The sequence below is a fragment of the Miniopterus schreibersii genome, assembly GCF_964146895.1.
Source record: "Miniopterus schreibersii genome assembly, chromosome: 5".
Classification (NCBI taxonomy): domain Eukaryota; kingdom Metazoa; phylum Chordata; class Mammalia; order Chiroptera; family Miniopteridae; genus Miniopterus; species Miniopterus schreibersii.
Genome location: NC_138106.1, coordinates 43,915,943 through 43,936,718, shown reverse-complemented (window position 1 = coordinate 43,936,718; position 20,776 = coordinate 43,915,943). Strand labels below are relative to the sequence as shown.

Sequence of the window (20,776 nt, the reverse complement as noted above, 5' to 3'; positions counted from 1 at the left end):
TCCTGCCCAGGTTCCCCATTCTCTTTATACTCAATTCCAGAAGTTTCCAATCCAGACTCACCAGTGTCCTTTAGTGGATGTGACTCAGAGCGAGACCCCAGCTGCCTTTTGTGTTGGGTTTAGATGGTCTCTGTTTTGGGCAGTGGTAGCTTTACTGGCTTCAACCCTTAGTGTCCATGTGGGGTTTGCAATCTCTTACCTGGGAGGAGGGGAGTTTGTGATCTTGTGTCCTCAGGTCTCTCTAAGGCTGCTCTCTCTTATTTGAATTCCTCTAGGCCTGGAGCTCTGAGAAGGCAAATTGGTCTCTGAGAGAAAGACTCGTCCATTTGACTTGAGGGTTCTTCTGAGCTGCTTCGATACCCAAAGGCTGCCATTTGCCTTCGATTTCCAATTTCCACGTATGTGGCAAGAGGAAAATGTAGCACAAATACAATTAGGTAAATGACAGGAAAGGGGAACGAGATGAGACTAACTCCCAGCTTATTGTTTGCTTTTTCTTTAAAAGAAATGCATCTAGAAACCCAGAAAAGGCAGAAGTTTCTGGATGGACTTGCCTTAGGAAAAAGATTATAAAAGTGGGTAAATCTGGCCACCTTGAGAAGGAATTCTAAAGAAACTTGAGGTCATGACAAAATGCCTTAAATCTAATATACATTGCCAGAAAATGAATATTTTCTATGGGGTAATTAGTCCCTTTGAAAATATTTTAAATTTAAAAACAATACATATCCATTTTAAAAGATGAAAAAAATTTTAAATTGCATATTTTCTTCTAGTTTCATTTGTTGTGTATATGTATACACACACATATAGATACATAATATATTAACATATATTTGACATACTGATAATCATATATATATATTTTTAAATCCTTACCTGAGGATATGCTTATTCATTTTAGAGAGAGGAGAAGGGGGAGGGGGGGATAGAGAGAGAGAGAGAGAGAGAAGGAGAGAGAAAAACATCAATGTGAGAGAGAAACATTGATTGGTTGCCTCCTGCATGTGCCCTGACTGGGCATCGAACCTGCAACCTTTTGGTGTATGGGATGATGCTCCAACCAACTGAGCCACGCTGGCCAGGGTGTATATTATATGATTTTAGTTTTTCTTTAAAATATATCTTTATTGATTTCAGAGAGAGGAAGGGAGAGGGAGAGAGAGAGTTGAAACATCAATGATGAGAGAGTTGTTATTGATCAGCTGCCTCCTGCATGCCCCCAACTGGGGATTGAGCCTGCATCCCAGGCATGTGCCCTGACTGGGAATCAAACCACGATCTCCTGGATCCTAGGTCGATGCTTAACCACTAAGCCACGCCCAGCTGGGCTATTATATGTTTTAAAATATTTATTTCTGTGATTACAAAAGAATACATATATATTATAGAAAATTTAGAACAGTACAAGGAAGAAATTTAAAATAACAATCCATAATTCACTATGGGGTGGAGCTGGTCTTCAAAGATGACCTCTGAAAGAGCCATGCCTCCCAGTACCTTCTCCTTGAATTGGGCTGGCTCTGAAACTTGTTTTTGGGATATAGTGGAAGTGATGCAGGATGACTTCCGAGCTTCAGTCACCAGGGTCCTTGTGGTTTCAGCCTGGGTCTCCTGGAACACTTGTTCTTGGCAAGTGTCCTTGTGGAACCCAGCTGCCATGCTGGGTGAAGCCAGAACCCAGGGAGAGCCCACATGAAAGTGCTCTGGTTGACAGCCCCCGCTAAGCTCTTTGCCGACAGCTAGTGTCACCTGCTAGCAATATATGTACTATGGACGTCCAGCCTGGCTGAGCCTCTAGGTGACTGTGGCCTCAGCTGCTGTGTTCTGGTGACATGTGAGAAACCCCATGAGAGGACTGCCCAGCTAAGACTAGTTGACCCACGGAATCACGAAGGATAATCTTAAACTATTTAAGCTACTAAGTTTTGGGGGTGGTTTGTTACACAGCAACAGTTAGCTGGCAAGGGTGTGGGCTAAGTTCAAAGTAAACCCATTTAAAGGCGTGTTGAGGCAAGAGAACTCAGACTCTAGGGCTCTACGTGCAGCGTTTCTGCTTGGTCACTCACTAACTGTGTGAACTTACGGAAGTTTTTTGGCTACTGTTTAGTTTTCTACATTTGTTAAAGGGAAGTTGGAGATTTGAAAAAACCCAGTGTCTTACACATAGCAGGTACTAAATAAATGTTTGTTTCTATATGGTAATGTTTAATAGCCATGAAGAATGGTGATGTGGGAAAACTGGAAACAGTAGTGGCAGTGGCAGCAGCAGAGAATATATAGTGAAAACCCTACTGTGTTTTCAGGGTCTGAGGCTAGGAACAGTGCCATTCATGCCACACTTGCCATAGTACTCGGCAAACAGTAGGGACTTTAGGGACTTGGCTTGGCATGGCTGAGGTCATCACAGTGAGGCATATCTTCTGTGCCTGATATATATTTGTGCTATTCTGCGAACGAGCAGTTGGATAATTATGAGTAAGGGAAAAAGGCCACCTCTGTTAGAATGACAAGGTGGCAGGGCTGGGAGGGGTCTCAGGGAGCATCATTCTAACTGATTCCCAGAGGGGAAGTAGCTTGCCCAAGGTTGGACATAGTGGCAGAGCTAGGGCTCTAACCCAGTGCCCTGTCTATTTACACTCACCTCAAGTTCCTGAGTTCACATTTCGTTAAATAAGGCAGAGCCCATTACAGACTTGTTTAAAAAAATAGGGGAAGGAAAAATTAGTCTGGCCTTGCCTTCTAAAAGTACCTTTGAGCCCGGCCAGGCATGGCTCAGCGGTTGAGCGTCGACCTAGGATCCAGGAGATCGGGGTTTGATTCCCGGTCAGGGCACATGCCCCAGTTGTGGGCTCGATCAATGACTCTCTCATCATTGATGTTTCTATCTTTCTCTCTCCCTCTCCTTTCCTCTCTCTGAAATCAATAAAGATATATTTAAAAAATAAATAAATAAAATAAAAGTACCTTTGATATGTAGTCATCGCCTGCTTAGTTCTTTATTCACTTATTTATTTCTGTAAGAGTGAGCGAGGACCCCCTAGCCTGGTGCTGCTGAAGATGTTTCAGGGGGATCATTGCTCGGACGATGAGCCCTGAGCCACAACAATGGCAGTTCTGACGCTCCTTCCTTGTCCATTTTCCCTGCCCTGCAGCAGGCAGCACCAAGCCTTCCAGTCAGGGAGGAGTTCGCTTGGGGCGACCTACAGTAAGTGTGATGACAGAAAGTTCTTCTTTACAGTAGAATGCCAATGAATGAATGTGGAAGAAATGAAGGCATTAGAAAGTCACCATTTGGTGACAACCATTATAGTAAGAATTTATTCAGATAAGAAGAATCAGTGGATGCTGAACCAGCAGGTAAAAATATGTTCAGAAATAGGATATTTTTAGTCTCAATGTTCCCCACATAATGCTATTGTTATGAAGAAAAAAAGTGGTAACTTTACAGTGATCAAAATTAACATCACCAGTAACAGGACAGACAGATGGACATGCTGTACCTCCTGATATGACAGAGTGAGAAGACCACAGCATCACTTCTGTGCTGTTCTTGAGCAAGATGCATACCCTGATTCTAAGCATAAGGAAACGTTAGGCAAAGCCAGACTGAGTGAGATTTTACTAAATAATTGGCCTGTATTTCTCAAATTGTCCTAGGTCACGGAAGACAAAGAGTGAGGAGCTATTTCGGATTGAAGAGACATGACAACTATATTTGGGAAATTGACAAATTTTGAATGGGACTTTAGATTAAATGATGATGATGTATTCATATTAATTTCCTGGTTTTGGTGGTTGTACTGTTCTTATGAGAGTGTCCTTGTTTCTTAGGAAGTACACATTGAAATATTTAGAGGTTAAATCTTTTTTTTTTTTAGCTTTCATCTGCAGTTATGTCAGTTTGGCATTATATGTCATGTCTTTAATTAAAAAATTAAAACAAATAACTTAAATTCTATTTAATTAAAAAAGAAACTAAATTAATTAAATGAAATTAAAATTTAATTAAACTAGCAGAATGAATTAATTAGTGCTTAATAAATACAATTTGGTAGACAGAATCTTTTCAGTTGTAGGGTCTGTGATGGGAACAAATTTAAAAGAGAGTTTCTTGGGGACCTCTGCTCCATAGGAAGGAAAGTTGTGTTTTAAATGAAAATTGGAATCTGGACTCCCAGATCATGGGCCATTCTTTTCACTTTTCCATGCTTTTGGCTAATTCTTATTAGAGTCAAAGTAAGCAGGATTCTAATAAGAGTCCATATTAGGAGGGGCTCCTCTTAACCTTGGTAAATAGGGATGAAAGCAGTGAAACATAGACTGTACCTTTGGTAGGAGAAAACTATAAAATGGGCACAATAAACTCTACTTGTAAGACTTAAATGAAGTAAAATACATAAAAATACCTAGCCCAGTATCTGGCATATAGGAACCTCATCATTTTGTACATGCTGATAGGTAGTTCAGTTTTTTAAAAATGTTGCATAAAAATCAATAAAGTTCCATGGCCTTTTGGCAAAAGAGGCCTGGCTCAGGAGACAGGAACCTGTGGGGTCATTTGACTCTTGGCAAGTTGGTTTGCAGACTGTCACAGGGGAGCAGATGTTGCTCCTGAAAAGATTAAAACTATGTACTTTTTCTCCTGCTGCAAAAGATAAGAGAATGGGCAGTTCTTTACATATAAATCTCAGAAAGGTATTTCTGGGTTCCTAAAGTAGAGAAACTGGTTTTTCTTCTTAAACACTGCATGACGTGGATTTCTGGGCCCAAGGAGTGATGTGAGGCCACTCTTCCTCAACTCCTTTGTGGTCCCAGGGGGAAGTTGGGGCTGTGCCTGAGAGCAGGCTTCTTCTTCTTGGGAGAAATCGGCTCTTCTCTGCCTGAGCCCACTTAGCCTTCTTCTTTTTTTTCTTTCTTTTTAATATATCTTTATTGATTTCAGAGAGAGGAAGGGAGAGAGAGAGAGATAAAAATACCAATGATGAGAGAGTCATTGGCTGCAGCCCCCAACGCAGGCATGTGCCCTGACCGGGAATCGAACCCTGATCTCCTGGATACTAGGTCGATGCTCAGCCACTGAGTCACGCCCGGCTGGGCCTACTTAGCCTTCTTGTGTAAGCTTCTCTTAGTTTCAGGGCCTTCTGCTCTAATCGGCTAGAGAGGAGGCAGAGGAGCCCTGCAGCCTAAGTGTAGAGAGAGGGCAGAGGAGAGGAGATATCCCCGCAGTTATAATAAAGAACCTCAGAATTAGGGACTTGCAAAGTTGAGCTATGACCATTCAGGCAGACCAGTAGTAGCTGTATCTCTATTTCCAAAAAGCACCTGTTAATTCTGCCGGAGGACTGCTCTCTACAGCTGCTTTTACCAGGGGTCTATGCAGAAAGCTTGCTGGTGAAGAGCGAAGACCAGGCTTCAGTCTTTGTTGGTGAACAATCAGAATGTGGTCCTGCCCCAAACAGGAAGGAGAGCTTATACTTTTGGAGACAAAAAAAATAAAGTCTGTAACAGACACCAGAGAGCTATAAGCTGTGGACAGGCCAGCAGGGACTATGGACATCTATACCATGAAAATGAGAGAAAGGGGGATTCTGCTTTCCAAACCTGAAATTCAATTTCCCCTGCACATTGAACTCCATAGAGAAGATCATGAACTATAATTTCACATTGGCAATAGAAGCAAGAGGAAAATGGAGGCCAGGTGTTGCATCTGTCATCTTATTTTATACGTCCCTAAAGTTTTTCAGCCTGGTTGGAAATAAGTTCTGCCCTGTCCTAAAGGATATGATTAATACCCAGTCACAGAAGATGCTAAGGGTGAGGGAGGAGACTCGTGTTATACTGTTGCGAAGCAAAACCATGTCTTTTTATAATAATTTGCTTTGTTTTGTCCACAAATAGGAGCTGATAGTTATAAAAAATGTTGTGGCTGAGCCATAGCTAACATTGTTTTCCAGGCTTAATTTTGAGAGGGGGTGAGTAGGGCTAGAAGAAAGAATTTGTTGTATAGCTTATACATAAACTGACTATGATCATTAATTTCAACCTCTTGGCCCCAGAACCTTTCACCAGAGCTGCTAACAGGTTGTATAAATCACTGTTATGAACTCCATTTCCTCTGTTCACTCCTCCCTCAGAGGTGGGCAGGCTGCTAATGTGGAAAACATAGATTAGCACAGGGGACAGTCAGGGACTTCCTGGCTGAGCAGTGCCTGCAGAATGGAGTGAGAGTCGTATCCTGGCTGTCCAGAGGCCCGAAGACAGGGTAGCATGGGGAGGAAGGGCCAGCATGTGCTTCACAGCCCAACACATCTGAGTGTGAATTCCAGCTCCTGCTCCTTACCAGCCACGTGAGCTTGATTACCACACTTCTTCATTTCTCCATTGGTCAGGCAGAAATAATACCACTCTCGGAGCATTTGGATGATTAAATGAATATATTTATTCACATTGGCTATTGTCCTTAACAACTTCCTTTCGCCCAGCCAGCATGGCTCTGCAGTTGAGCATCTACCTAGGATCCAGGAGATTGTAGTTTGATTCCCGGTCAGGCCACATGCCTGGGTTGCGGGCTCGATCCTCAGTCGGGGGTGTGCAGGAGGCAGCCGATCAATGACTCTCTCATCATTGATGTTTCTATCTCTCTCTCTCCCCCTCTCCCTTCCTCTCTCAGAAATCAATAAAGACATATTAAAAAAACAAAAAAACCCAACAACTTCCTTTCAGCTTACATTTGTGGCATTGAACCCTTTTCCCCTGAAATTTCTCCAGTGGTCTCTGCTCAGTGAAAGTGAACCCGATAGCTGCTTGGGGAAAAGGTCTTGAGGGAGGGGTTGAAGGCCATGGGGAGGTCCCCTCAGTGCACCAGGTGATCTGGAGCTGTTTGCTCTCTTCATCCTTGAGGTGGCAGCATTTCTTGGTTTAAAGATAGTGGATTTTAAAAGGGACTTCAAAGATACTGGATCCAACTATCGAGTGGTACAAATCTGTGCTTGCTTTCAACTCTGCTGCTTCTGTGCTAGGTCATTGTAGACAAGTTGCCAAAACTCTCTGAGCTTCAGGTTCCTTATTTGAAAACGGGAGGTACTAAAACCCATCTGGCAGAAGTGTAGTGGAGGTTCACAAGCTGAGTCGGTGTGGGCCTGGCCCACAGACACCCTCTCCCTGCATTTACAGAGTGAGCGTTTGGCTGACCAGGTTGGAGGAGCCCCAGGAATCTGTGCCCAAGGCCTTGGACCCTTGGCATAGTCCACTCTGTCCTTCATAGCAGCTATTTCTATAGTCAGCCAGCTGTCCTGCAGCTGGGTCTGACACAGCAAAGGGAATGGAGGGGGGCTTTGAGGGACAGAGAAGGGCCCATTTGGGAAGTGACGCCAGTTCTCTGTCAATGTAGAACCATCACAGCCAACTCCACTCCCTCAGGGACACAGCTTGGGTTTATGCCATGCAGTGGTGGGCTCTCCACTGAGTCCCTCCAGCGGGAGAAGCCCGTCTGCTGTGGCTGGTGTAGTACATCAGGACTGTGCCTGTCCTGTGGCCTCAAAACAGCTCCTCTTGGGTTGTGAGCCTCTTACCATTAGAGGAAATCTCCACCCCTTCTCATTTGCCCTTTTTGGCTCCTGTAGGCCAGAGGTGCTGCTGACCAGCAATTAAAAGGCTCCAGAGGATGATAAAGCAGGTGGCAAATTGCTGCAATATTTCCAAGCAGACAAAGCTCCCTCCCACACAGCTGCTTCCAGGTCCTCAGCCCTGTGACACCCCACATAGCTTGGGGTTGTCATGATTTCCCCTTCCCCTTGAACCCTCTCCCGGTTAGTGGAAAGCTTGCACTGATGTTCTGAGATTAAAACCCTCTGATGTGTTATAAATATTTATCTCCAGGAAGCTCTGAAGCTCTTTCAAAACAGAAACTAGAGAAGGTGCCTGCATGGTTAATTTGCCCTTTGGAGAATGCCTGCAGGATGCCCAGGATGGTGGCCCAGTGCTTACTGAAGCATATCTTTTCATAATTTCCTGATCTGTTTTGTTGATGCTGTTTTGTGCTTGTTAACAGTTGTCTATCAGGAACTGTTTTGGGGAATAGGAGGAGGGAGGAGAGAGGAAAGGAAGCTTTCCCCCTCCTTTTGTTTGTTTTCGAGGATCATTAATTACTCACTCTGGGTTGTAATTCCATCTCTGGTCAGATGACATGCCTTGTGGCTGGTTTAATTGGAGGCTGATGATGAGCTGTCCCAAGCCTGTTTCCACAGGGGAATGTTGACTTGGGAACTTCCCAGCTGGTTCTAAGGGCATGAGCATTGCCTTGTGCAGTGCACTTGTGTAGAGGAATCGAGCCTCTGGCCCAGCTCAGGGCCTCAGATGCCGGCAGCAGGTATGGGCTTCCTGAACCCTGAGAACAATCACCTGGGTGCCCAGGAGCCTCCTTTGTGCTGTCCAGGGCCAGGGTGGTGGTGATGGCAATGGGATCACGAAGGTCTTGAAGGCTACATCTTTAGCCAGCACTTTCAATCTTGTCTTTTCGTTTCCAACTTGCTAGAACCAAGTGGCACTATTTCATTAGCCTGAAAGTGAAGCATGAGAGGATGAGGTGAGCAGACATGTCCCCTTGTGAAGATGGTACCACACTCTTGACTTTACCTCCCAGAGTTGAAGTTCAAGTGAAATTGTGTCTCAAATAAGAGCTAGCCCACCTAGATCCTTAGTATCTTTTCCCACTTTGAGTTGACATATCTTAGTGGCTCCTGTCTTGTGGTCAACGTTCATCGGTTCTGTGGTTGGGGGTTTCAGCCAGGACCCCTGAACCACTTTCTGTACCCTGGAGGCAGCAATTCTTCCATTTCCTGAAATAGCTCAACTCAGCCTGCCTGATCTGTTGCAAACACTCATCCTCCATGGAAACCGGTGTTTAAAGCTCCAAGTAGCCCTGACTGGGTAGCTCAGTTGGTTGGAACATCGTCCTGATACACCAAGGTTGCCGGATCGCTCTCCGGTCAGGGCACATTCAAGAAGCAACCAATGAATACATACATAGGTGGAGTGACAAATCTATGTTTCTCTCTCTCTAAAATCAACAAAACAAACAAACTCCAACTGCTGACGCATGAAGTGGGAATGCTGGAAGCTCTTGTATGTTCTCTCTTCTACCAAGAGGCCTGGTCAGCCAGCATCAGGCATTTGAGCTCACCCAAGGAGGATGCCCAGCACAAGTGTTTTCCTCAGACACCAGGTGCCCACATAGGACTTTTCCTTATTCATGTGGCAGGCATCCTTCTACCTGAGAAAATGCCACAAGTGCACACTGATTCTTAAGTTCTTGTTTTTGTGATTTAAACATGTGCATGAGAAGATTTGTGAGGAGCTGGTTGGAAGGACCCTCATCCAGTTCATTGGATATAGCAGCAAACATGTTCCCAGGAATGAACAGGTCTAAGTAGAACAGAGGTGGTGGGTCAGAGGGGTGGACAGTGTTTTATTACTGGTTGCTGTGGCTCTCACACCAGACACTGAGTTTTTGTATCCAGGGGTGGCTCCTGGATGTTAAGTCAGTTTCCTGCCTCCCTTTGAATTTAGCACAACTCAAGGTGTGTTCTTAGAAGAATGTAAACGTTTGTTTGTTTGGTTTGTTTTTTAACATCCTGTCCTGATGTTAATATGAGAACATGGAGAGCAATTTTCTCATTTCCCAAAACTGGCTTTAAAGTGTGTGAATCATGGAGGTCTCTTATTTCCTTTCTTTGGCTACTACTTATTTACCTTCAGGTTTACATTTCCATGGGATGGTATGCAGGTCCTCCATGAGCTAGCAAGTCTAGTTCATGATCCTTTGGGCCATTACACCATGTTTTCTGCTCTCTAGGAGTTTATGGCCCATATTGGGAGTGAATGTGGGAGGAGGAGCTAATTAACATGAGCATTAGTTAAGGGAGTCAGAAGACCTGAATTCTGGGATCAACTTGGCCGTTTAGCTCTACTGTGTGACCCCTGACAAGTCCTTCTTCTTTGGCCCTCAGTCTCCCCATCTGTACAATGGGTATATTGGCCTCGCTTATTATCAGGCTGTCTTTCAGATCTGTTATCCTAGATTATTCTGCCCTCTGTCTTTTTGTTATCTTCTCGTAGGACCCTGACAGGGTGGACAGTCAGCCAGCCTTCGATGCTGACCATTCCTTTGAGTTTTGTAGAAGTCTAGTCCCCCTTTTTCTCAAACATCCTTTGTGGATCTCATCTCCTTGTTTTGGGGACAGTTATTTATTTATTCCTTAAATTTCAGTGGTTCTACTGATGCCATTACAACTGTTCTCCAAACAGCATCCTCTCTGGGCCTTCAGCGTGGCTACTTCCATACGTCAGTCTTGTTTCATTCTCACAGCAGCCTTTCAGCGTTATGTATAAAACCCCTAGGTGTGTTTTCCAGAGAGGGGACTACATGAAGGACCAGAGGCCAGAGGAACAGGGCCCTTTAAAAAGAACTTTGTCCTGATGAATTTCAGCATTCCTAGTCAGCATCTTCCTCTTCTCAGCAGTGACAGTTACAACTTGGCATCTTATTTCATAATTACATAAGAGGATAACAGTCTGGACAGGCGCCCGCATGACAGTGCAGGCTGTGCTTGGGCTGTCAGCCTCCCTGAATAGAAGGGAGTGTCCTCCTGCCTTAGCCTGAAAGGGCACAACAGGTCAGCCTTTTCACATTGGTGCGAAGGGGTCACTTAGTGCTGGAGCTGCTGCTGCTTTCCTTCCTGATCAGCTGACCTCGTTGGTGAAGTCCCTCTTGAAAAACGTGTTAGCAGCTTTTAGCAAACCTTCCTGAAAGGTGCTTTACAAATGAAGAGCTATAAAAAAATGAAAGCATCTCAGATTACCTTGTCTTAGGGTTGTGCGTGACTTTTCCAGGCTCACTCTCTGCCAGTCCCTAAAGAGCAGGGAAAGTGCTCAGGTATATTGAGGGGCTTATTGGGACTAGGCCAGGGCTCTGCCCAAATGAAGGAGCTGTGTCCCTTCAGGAGACATCTGATACCCCTGAGCTCTGCCTTCCCAGCACATTCTCTTTCTCAAGAAGCATTCTCTCTGGCAAGGGTGGGGAGACAGGTACAGAGGTGGCAGTGACCTGAGGCAGGCAGCTACTTCTGACCAGGGCCTGTCCAAGCAGGCCAGGGAAGGAGGCATTCGGGCTGCTCCTTGCAGAATAGGATTCGGATGACCTTGAAGGACCAGAGCGTACGCATAGCACATGTGGGCTTTCAAGGAAGAATGACTGACCGAATGGACACTCTACCGTTGGGAGTTCGGTTGTAGTGACGTTACTGTTTTCACATAGAGGACTTCCCTTAAACTCCACATTGGCCAACATGTTGCTCTGCTTTTTGTCTATCAAGGTCTTTGGCGCTTTTGCATGCTTCTGGGTTCCCTGCGTGGATAGCATTGGAGCCAAAATCTGCCTCTTTGCAGGTCCTCTGCAGTCAGAAGGGGAATTGGGCTCTGCGGAACGAGCACACTAGGCTTTGGAGTCAAGCAGAGCTAGGTACAGATCCCAGCTCCAACACTTACTTGTTGTGGACCTTGGGCTATTTGTTTTTAACTGTTCTAAGCCCCTGTTTCTTCATCTAAACATGTTGAGTGGTTACAAGGAATGGACTATTGCCTGTGCAATGCTGGACACTTAAAAACCATTCAAAGAAAGGGTGCCTCTGTGTGGCCATCATTGATGTTATTGGAAGTACCCCCTTTTCTCATAGTCCTGACAGTGCCATCAAATGACCTCTAAACAACCTTGAGGCCTCCCCATCTCTGTTCAGATGCCCCGTGTCCACACCACTCTCTCTTTCATCAACAGCCTGCAGTGATGTGGTTTCTCTGCTTGGGATGATGGTGCCATCCTCTCCCAGTCTCAGAAGGGCTCTGTTCTACCTTGTGTAAGGCCTGCGTGTGGGAGCTTTGAGTGCAGGAGACAGACCCGAAGAGGAGACATGGCTGGGGGGGGTGCGCTGTGGGCCCCCCCATTATGACTTCTTGATAGCTACAACTCACTTTCCGGGACAGTGTCCCTTGGACACAGTGTTCGCCCCCAAGGTCACCATCGGGTTCCTCTTCTCTATTCCCAGAGCCATGTCAGAGAGCAGCAGGCTCCTGGAGACCACCTGTGGCCTGTTTCTTGTCTCCACTCCTGGTTTAGGGCAGCTTTCTGGGAGGCAGCAGAATCACCACAAGGGGGTCATCGCCTTTCCTGGTTTCTAGCTTGTTACTGTTGCTAGTGCAGGCGGGAGAGCAGCAGTTTCACTCACATTTCTGTGTGGGGTGGGCAGCGGAGCCAGGCCGGCAGCAGGGTCCACACTGGCCCGGCGGGCCCATTTTCCTATACCCCTCCCCCAAGGGCTGTCTCTGGTGCCCTCTCACTTTCCTCTGGCCTGGGCAGCTGGATTCTTACCTACCGTAACTTTTTCTTTTCAGGAAACTCACGTAGGATATCAACTAATGTTTTGTTTCTGCGTCACAAAGGAAAATAGAACAAGCAACAAATGAATCAGTTTTTCTTAAATAGTAAGCTGTGATTTCTTTGTAAACTAATTTAGAGAATGGCAATTAAATTCCACACACATTCCTCAGTGTTTACTGGATTCCAAGCCCCATACAAGGAGCAGATGGAGGCTGAGACACCAACGATAGGGTCCCTGTCTTCAGAGGGCTTCCAGGGCAGCCTGTCCTCAGGCAGCCGCCAGGCTCTGCAGCGGGCAGGCACGAAAAGGCTGCTGGGAAGCCCGGTGCTCTGGACGGTGCTGTACTGCGTCACCTCTCCACGCTGCCCACACAGCCAGGTCCAGCCCATGCCCCCTCTTTCGTTAAGTCTTCCTAGGTTGTCAGGCCTCAGCAAGTCTGCTCTCCAAGCCCTGGATCCCTGTAGCCTCCACAGCCTGGGTAGGTGACGTTTCCCACTGTCGTCCCGTCTTCTAGGCCTCACAAGGCACATTGTATCGTCTCCACTGTAACGAATGAAACAACTGAAGTTTAGAGAAGTAAACTAATTTTCACAGGATTACAAAATTCAGCTGTAGCAGAACTGGAACTTGCACTCATTTAGTCTGATTTCCGTTAGGCTTTCTCCTTGGTACCAAGTGCTTACCGTGTCTCTTCATCATTTAACCCCAAGCATCCCCTCTTTGGAGCTTCCACAGTCCCTCTTCCATTTCATGTCAGCACTAGTTCCTCTCTCCCTGTTTTTAGTCACCCGCATGTCTCTCCTTGAGGGCTGGTGTCTGGTCCCCTACTGGCACTGACGGCATCGGTGGGAGCCCAGTCAGGCTTGGTTGGGTGAAGGATGAGAGAATGAACTTGGCCGACACCTCCCTCCCCCCTTCTTGCTCCCGAGTTATTTGGAGGCAATGGAAGCAAACAGCTCTTAAGTGCCGGCTAATTGTGAGACTCAGTTTGTCTAATTTGACACATGTTTAGGTTTCCTGAACACACTAATAAGAGCCTAAGACGATAGCAGTTCTTGCCTCTTTCTCCCATGGGTTGTATATCACCCGTGCCCCAGAGAGTAACCCTGCATGCTCCCCGTTTTAAACGGGGTCCACAAAACGTGTCAGAGTGAGGCAGAGCACTGTCGGCAATTATACCAGCACAGCAGGCCGAAACTGGAGCGCAGGGTCACCTGGGTTTAAATGAAACGTGTGTCTGCAGTTGGAAGGAAAGATACGGGACATTTGTGTATGGAGACTTCGTCTTGCGGAGGGAGTTGTGGCAAAGGAAGGGCCTTTGTTTCCAGTGGTAACTTTGAATCTTCAGTGACAGCAAGAATAATCCGGGATCCTATTATGTACCTTCCACTTCATTTTCTATAAATAGCCGGGCCTCCCAGGATGTGTGTCTGTGTCTTATTGTTGTCTTTTTCTTTCCTCCAGAGATCCTGCGGATAATTCAGCTGGACCTAGACCTAAAGTACAAGACCAACATCCGGGAATTGTTTGAGGAGTTTGACAGTTTCCTGCCAGGCGCCGTCATTGGCATCGCAAGAGAGATGCAGCCGGTGTACAGGTGCGTGGCGGCTGTGGGGCCACTCCAGGACCCCCCCCCCCCCCCCCCCCCGTCATTGTGGCTGACTGGGATTTATCAGCGTGCAGTCTTTCTGCACTTAATAGCTTCGGGACCCATTTGTAGTTATTACTTACAGTTCATATTATGGGCAGGTGGCTTTGCTCTGGAGCCAGAGATGCCATCTCATTCTTCTGGGGGAGTTCGTGGTATTTTTCTTGTGGAAAGCTCAGCTGTTTTGGTTATTGGTTCTGGTTAAGCTCAGGATTCTAAAATCTTGGGCTTTGTCTTACAGAGGAGGTGTTAGGATCTAGCTTTAACTTTCCAGTCTGGTGATGGACTAGGCTTTCTTGGTCTCTGGGTCACCAGTGACCGCTCCTCTGTATAAGCAGGTGGGTCTATCAGTGTTTTGTAGCAAGGCAAAGGCGGCACAGCTTTGGAACAGAGATTGGCATTGCCTAGTCCAGGTGTTGCAGTGTTTTATTGTCAAGTGTGCTTCACAGAGAAACTCCAGCACCTGAGAACCAGGGGACATATTTAAGAATATGCACTGCAGCATTGTTTGTAGTCACTGAAAACTGAAAACAATGTAAATGTCCATAGATAGCAGAATGGATAAAGTATATCCATGCAATTGAATATTGTATAGAAACAAAAGTGAGCAAACAGTAGCTACAGTGAACAGTAACACTGACAGACAAAGCTGAACTGTGATCTTTAGCGATGCACATACAAGTAGTAAAAATTATAATGATTCCCCGAAAGCCAGAATGGTGGTTACCTCTAGAGGATGGGGGAGTGACAGGAAGGGGGAGCTGGGTGGGAATTGCCTCTGGAGTGCTACAGTGCTTGAGTTAGCTACCTGGGCAGCTGTGCATGTGTTTGCATGCACGTTTTTGTGTGTAATATATGCCTTACAGTTGGGAAAAAAACAAAACAAAACAATGAAGGGAAATCAGAAGCACCTGCAGGTTTTTGTTAACAACTAGGCCCATGGCCCTGGGTGCAGAGAGTTCCATGTTGCTGACTGTTTCTCCTCTGGGCAGAGCCATAGCTCACCCAGAGCCGAGCTTCCCGGAGCTGGGATTTCACTGTCCCCTGGGCTGGCCTGCTCTTTGTTCTCAGCGCAGATCCTCATACTGGCTCCCTTTGGACATTCTTGGAGCTAGGCCCAGTATTCAGAGCGCTGTAGGGCACAGGCAACTAGTGACTCAAGAGCAGCCATTTCTCCTAAGAGGGAGAGGAAGAAGTGACAGCCTCTGCTTGGTTGTGGCTATTTGCAAGACCCAGATCACATAACAGGAAATTCCTGCAAGGCCTCTGAATGAGCTGATAACTCCTGGGCCTGTGGGCTGTTCTCCTGGACACAATCCTCTCACAAGTTGCCCTGGAGTCACAAAATAGAGCCCCTTACTCAGTTCTAGGGAGTGGACAGGAGAGGGTTTGGGCAAACCCCTGCCATTCAACCAATAGCAGCCTCCCTGCCTCATTCCCTCACCTTTATCCAAGGTGTATCTTATGTTTGGGGTTCTTGATTTAATGAAAGGAGGTGATGGAGGAGCACTGAACTGGGTGTCCAAAGTCCTCTGTGGTAGCCCCAGCTCTGTCACCGTACTTGGGTTCCCTGACTCCCCGCCTGAGAGTGGAAGCAGGTATGCTCCCGGACCTCCCTCTCCCAGCTCTGGCATCTGTGATCCAGCTCTTCTGACCCTCAACATTCTCTCATTGTCTTTCCTCTGTCCTGAAGTTGCTTGTCTGCTCGCGAGCTCCTCAGTGTCCCTGGAATATTTAAACCAGGCTAATTATTAAATGCAGTTGGAACAGTGATGACTTCAAGCCCTTGAAATCTTCTTATGTAATATAAATGGAAACCTGATCACACTTAAATTGGTCAGAATTTATGTTTTCTGTAGATCTAGGATTTTATAAACTGTGAAAATTAAATTGATTTAATTGTCTGGCCTGCTCAAAAGTAGTCTCTGAAAGATTTTAGATCCAAAATGAAATTGAGTTTTTCTCACCTGCAGAGCCTTTAACTAGATGACCCGTCTGTTGCAGGACTGTCATAGAGTCCAAAAACGCTCATTTTGCAGGGCTTACACACTCAGACTCAACACAGAGAAGGACTTCCTCACATGCTTCCCTCTCCCCCTCTTTTACTCTCCCCCAGCTTGAATGTTTCTAAGGGCCCTTCATTAAGCCTCCAAATGGCAGCCCTGCACTAATCTGTACCACGCTGACTCTGGGTAATTGCCATTGAATATTCTGGGGCTGGGAATGGTTGGGTGCCGGCCAGGGCAGACAGGGAATGGAGTATGGCTTTTTTCCATCTTCACAAGAAAACTGGAGACTCCTTTATGGCCTGAAAGGCCAAGTGTTGAGTTGTCTGCCACTTTGGAGCCTGTGCCTAGGTGTGTGTGTTTGTGAGGAGGGGGTGGAAGGAAAAGGATCAGGGAATGGAAGGGAGTAAGTCAGCAGTATCCAAGCAAGGGCAGACAGAGCTGGGCCCTTCTGGTGAGCAGGCTGTCTGAGCTCCTGTCTCCTTGGACTTGGCCATCACAGTTTGTGGGGTCACGGCCCTTGGTTTTGGTCACTCTGTCCTGGAGCTGCCCTGCCATCTGCCCACCTCTGCGGGCACTCGCCCCTCCCTGAGCACTCCTTGAGGAACTGGCAGCTGCCAGACAACCATGGGCTCTTCCTGAGTGATGGCGTGTGAGGTGGGCAAGCTCTCTTTCTATTATACGTGGAGTCTGCTAGCATCTATGAAAAGAAAGGAAATTTTAGAAAAAACAAAACAGCACAAAAGCAAAACTTGGACAGATTAACTGGAAACTCACTGAGAAGAAATAATTTTGATCTGGAAATTCACTAAGCAGAAATAAATTTGGATCTCCTCAGTGGTGTTATTTTTATAGTCACTTGTCCAGCAGTTACTTTACTTCAAAAGGGCGCATAGTCATTTTTATGGCTGTTTCCCCTCCATTGTATGCCATGAATGTTAGAAACTTGCAGGGGATGGGGGAAAAGTATTTCCCACTGTCCATTTGACAAATAGCTTTCTTTACAATTTTTTTTTAACCAAATGTACACCAAATCAGCTGTGTTTTCTGGGAAATGATGGATCATGGGATGCTAGGATAGTGATAGAGGGCCCTTTTCTTCTTGGGTTCCTGTTCAGAGTCTTTTGGATCAAATATCCTGTGACCTTCTTCATCTGAAAATTGGGGAGCAGTGGTCATTTTGAGGGGAACATTGCCCTTCCTTGCTTGACTTTTTCTCTTCCTTTGTGCCAGTGACCTAGCCACAAACAGGTCTTTGCTGGTGATGTGTTTTGTTGGGATGAGTTGCCAAAGGAAGAAAAGAGCCTAGTGGTTTCTCAGTTAACAGAATGGTCTCTGTAAATAGACAATTGTATTTTGTAAATATGTGTTAGTCCAGGATGCCATTTTGAATTTGCTTCCTTATGAATGTGTTGTCAGTGGAAGTTGGGCTGTTCCATGGGATGGCGAGGAAAGCATTCCAAGGACCCACGCATGGGACATTATGGTGTGGCAAGATTTAGTTGGGATGCAAAATCAAAAGTGTTCCGCTCTTGGATTTCCAATGTCCCACCTCCGTCTGTTCTGCCATAGAAAAAGTCCAATCTTATCTTCATCCAGGCCAAAACGAAGGCTGGTGCCCAGAGTTGCTGTTTCATATTGAAGCCTTTGGAGCCTGTGGGATCTGCTGTGGGCCCCAGGTGGCCTAGACCTGCATGGCTGCTTACGGAGAGAATATGAAATGAATGGGGCCAGTGTGAGAGAGTGAGAGAGAGAGGTAGAGAGAGAGGGAGAAAGAGATTCTTTGTTCCCCTTGGTTTTTATCATCAGGCTTGGGAAGAATCAGGAACTTTTTCAAAATAACCAATCAACTTCCTAAGCTTTCCAGGCTTCTGATGGGTCTACCCCCTAGCCAATGATTCCTTTCCCAGGTTAGACTGACCGGCCTCTATGGTCAGACACCTCCCCCTGTGCCATTTTGACTTCTATTGTGCATGTGCTTACTTACCCTGCTTTGCCCCCCGCCCCAATCCGGAGGGGGGAAGGGAGGAGTGTTAATCCTTGGCCAGGCAAGCAAACAAGCTCATGCTTCCCAGCCCATTAGGCTCAACAATGTCTGACTTCCTTTGCTTCCTTCCTTTTATTAATATCTGCCTAACTATGGTAACAAATGCATTAGAAGACTAAAGAACACTGTTGGACCCTCTTTATGTATAGCCTGTAAAAATTATAAAGCAATAAAGCTGCTGTAGGTAGAAGAACTAGCACTCAGAAACCGTGGATTGTTTTGCAAATTGTCCATGTGATGCTCTGCAAGTCACTTGATTCTCTGACCCTCTGTTTTTTCATCTGTAAGGGGGGATGAATATATGTGTGCACAGAATCACTAGAAAACTCAGATGTAATAACACTCATGAAAGCTTCTGGTGTAAAAGAGACCCTTAGTGAAGAGGGTTCCCTCCCTGCCTCCCGTAATCCTCACAAATCCTTTCTGTATTTTCTTTTCTGATTGTTTGTTCTTATGGGAACCTCCTATTCTACCCCACCCCCAACCACGTAGGGTCACCAGTTAAACACCACGTAGGACACCCAGTTAAACTGAATTTCAGGGAAACAATAAAAGTTTATTTGTATAAGTATGTCCCAAATATTGCATGGGGACATCCTTATACAAAACAATTATTTGTTTAAGTGAAATTTAAATTTAACTGGGTGTCCTGATTTTTATTTTGCTAAATCTGACAGCCCTACTGCTACCCAAGAGTTAAAATCTTCTCTCTTTAGCAGAAGCAAGTGATGTGGCTTTTCTACAAGATCCTTGAGTAAGGAACAAAGGGCATGAAGTGGAGCTTGTGAGGGAAACGGGTGAGAGTGAGGAGTGGGAGGCAACCCTCAAAATCTCCCAGAGGTTACCAGGCCTGGGCGACACCACTGTGCAGGAGCCTGAGGCCAGCCTGTGGTTTTTGGGGTGGCCACTGGGGCTAGGAAGCCTGGCAGTGGCTTAGATTCAGGCCACGGGGCTCCTGCTGAGCCTGGGGTGGAGAGGGGGGTAGGGATATATCTGAGAGAGAATGTGTGTAATCAGGAGAGAGAATGTGTGTCAGAGTGTGAGTGAATATGTGTGTGTTGAGCTGGGGTCACAGCCCTTGGGTTTGGTCACCCGGTCCCGGAGCTGCCACCTGAGGAGCTGCTGAATGGGAGCTGCGCTGGTGGGGCCATGGGCTTCCTGCTCATTCCCTCTTGGCTCCACAGGCCAGCTGTGTGTCGGCTGGAGCCCAAACCCATCATGAGGGGAAGCAGCAGGCTAATCCTGTCAGCTGCTGATAACACACCCGTAGGCAGGAATTTGCTTTTGTTTAGGCATTTTAATAGTGTCCACTCTTTCACCTTTTAGGTCACGTGGTTTTTATTGGTAGCCTTTGTGCCAGCCTAGCCTCCTTCCAGATGCTTGGAATGCAAACGTGCAGTTTATCTGCGGGCTGCTTTACATTCCTAGGACTGGTGAAGGTTCTCAGGGGAATCGGGGAGGAGGGGAGGATTCCTACAGAGAGAGGAGGAGGGTGGGTTGAGGCCACCTCTGTCACTCATAGCCGTGTGCCCTTGGGCAGGTCTCCTGACCTCTCTGAGTTCAGTTTCTTTAGCTGAGAAACAGAGGCTATAGCACTATATAACTATATATGCAGAGGCGATTGGAGGGTTAATTTAGAAAATGTATTTATAGTGCCTGGCACAGAGCAGGACTCCCTAGTGTTGGTGGCAATTTTATCCAGTCCCTGCCCAGCCACTTATTAATTCTGTGACTATAGGGAAGTTACTTATTAACCTCTGAGTTTCAGTTTCTGTATACTATGTAAAATTGGAGCTACTGATACCTTAGCATCATTAGTGCTAATATTTTGGCTTCTCAGCATCTGAACTCTCTTCCTATGTTTGAAGAATTCCCTGACACACGAGCCTTGCTTCCTTTATGCAGGGCAAAACGCCTGGGCACTTTATTTTGTGGCTCCTTGCAGTTAAGGTGTTGGTGCTGTGTTCCCCTCCTTCCCTCCCTTCCCTGAGGAAAACACCATCATAAATTTAGTATCTATGCAGGCTGGTTTTTATACTTTCACTACATATCCTAAGCAACATAAGGTATTTGCAAAACAGAAACTGCCAGCGTTACAAGGAGAAAACAAGTAGTCCAGGAATCTGGAGGGGAGTTTTAACAGCCCTTTATTATTAGAAACCAAGGGCTCAGGGCAGGGAGCCAGGCATAGAGAAGATTGAGTATAGTCACCGCAGAGGAGGGAGGAAAGACTGGGGGGGGGGGGGAGACTCCGTAGGACATACCGTGTCTGAGGCAGGCATCCTATTCTGATTTCACACCTGGTTTCTACTTTCCCTGGGGCATGGGGTATTTTGGTCCCTGTCACCATATAGAGGGCAAGCTTCTGGCCACTCTGCCTGCTTCTGGCCATGACTTGAACCCTGGTCACCAGTGTGATATCTGCTCCATCTGGTCCATGGAGATGTTTATCTCCTTTTTGAAGCCTACTATGACCTTTCCCCCTGTCACACCCCTCGACCTAAAGAAATTGTTGTATAAAAGTAATTATAAAAGTGTAGTACATTTTTATTAAAAATTTAAAAAGTTTATGAGGATTTTTATTTTTCCAGAAATTGTCTACAGATTTATCAGTGTGTGTTTTGTGTGTGTAAATGAACTC

At 46.2% G+C, this 20,776-nt stretch overlaps 1 protein-coding gene across 1 annotated transcript in view; it reads left to right on the top strand.

Annotated features, from left to right (window-relative positions):
• Positions 1-20,776, top strand: part of XXYLT1 (xyloside xylosyltransferase 1) — a 145,095-nt gene that overhangs the window by 64,353 nt on the left and 59,966 nt on the right. The window contains exon 3 of the mRNA XM_081137660.1: positions 13,899-14,031. Coding sequence (XP_080993786.1) covers positions 13,899-14,031 — 133 coding nt within the window. The remainder of the gene's footprint in view (positions 1-13,898; positions 14,032-20,776) is intronic.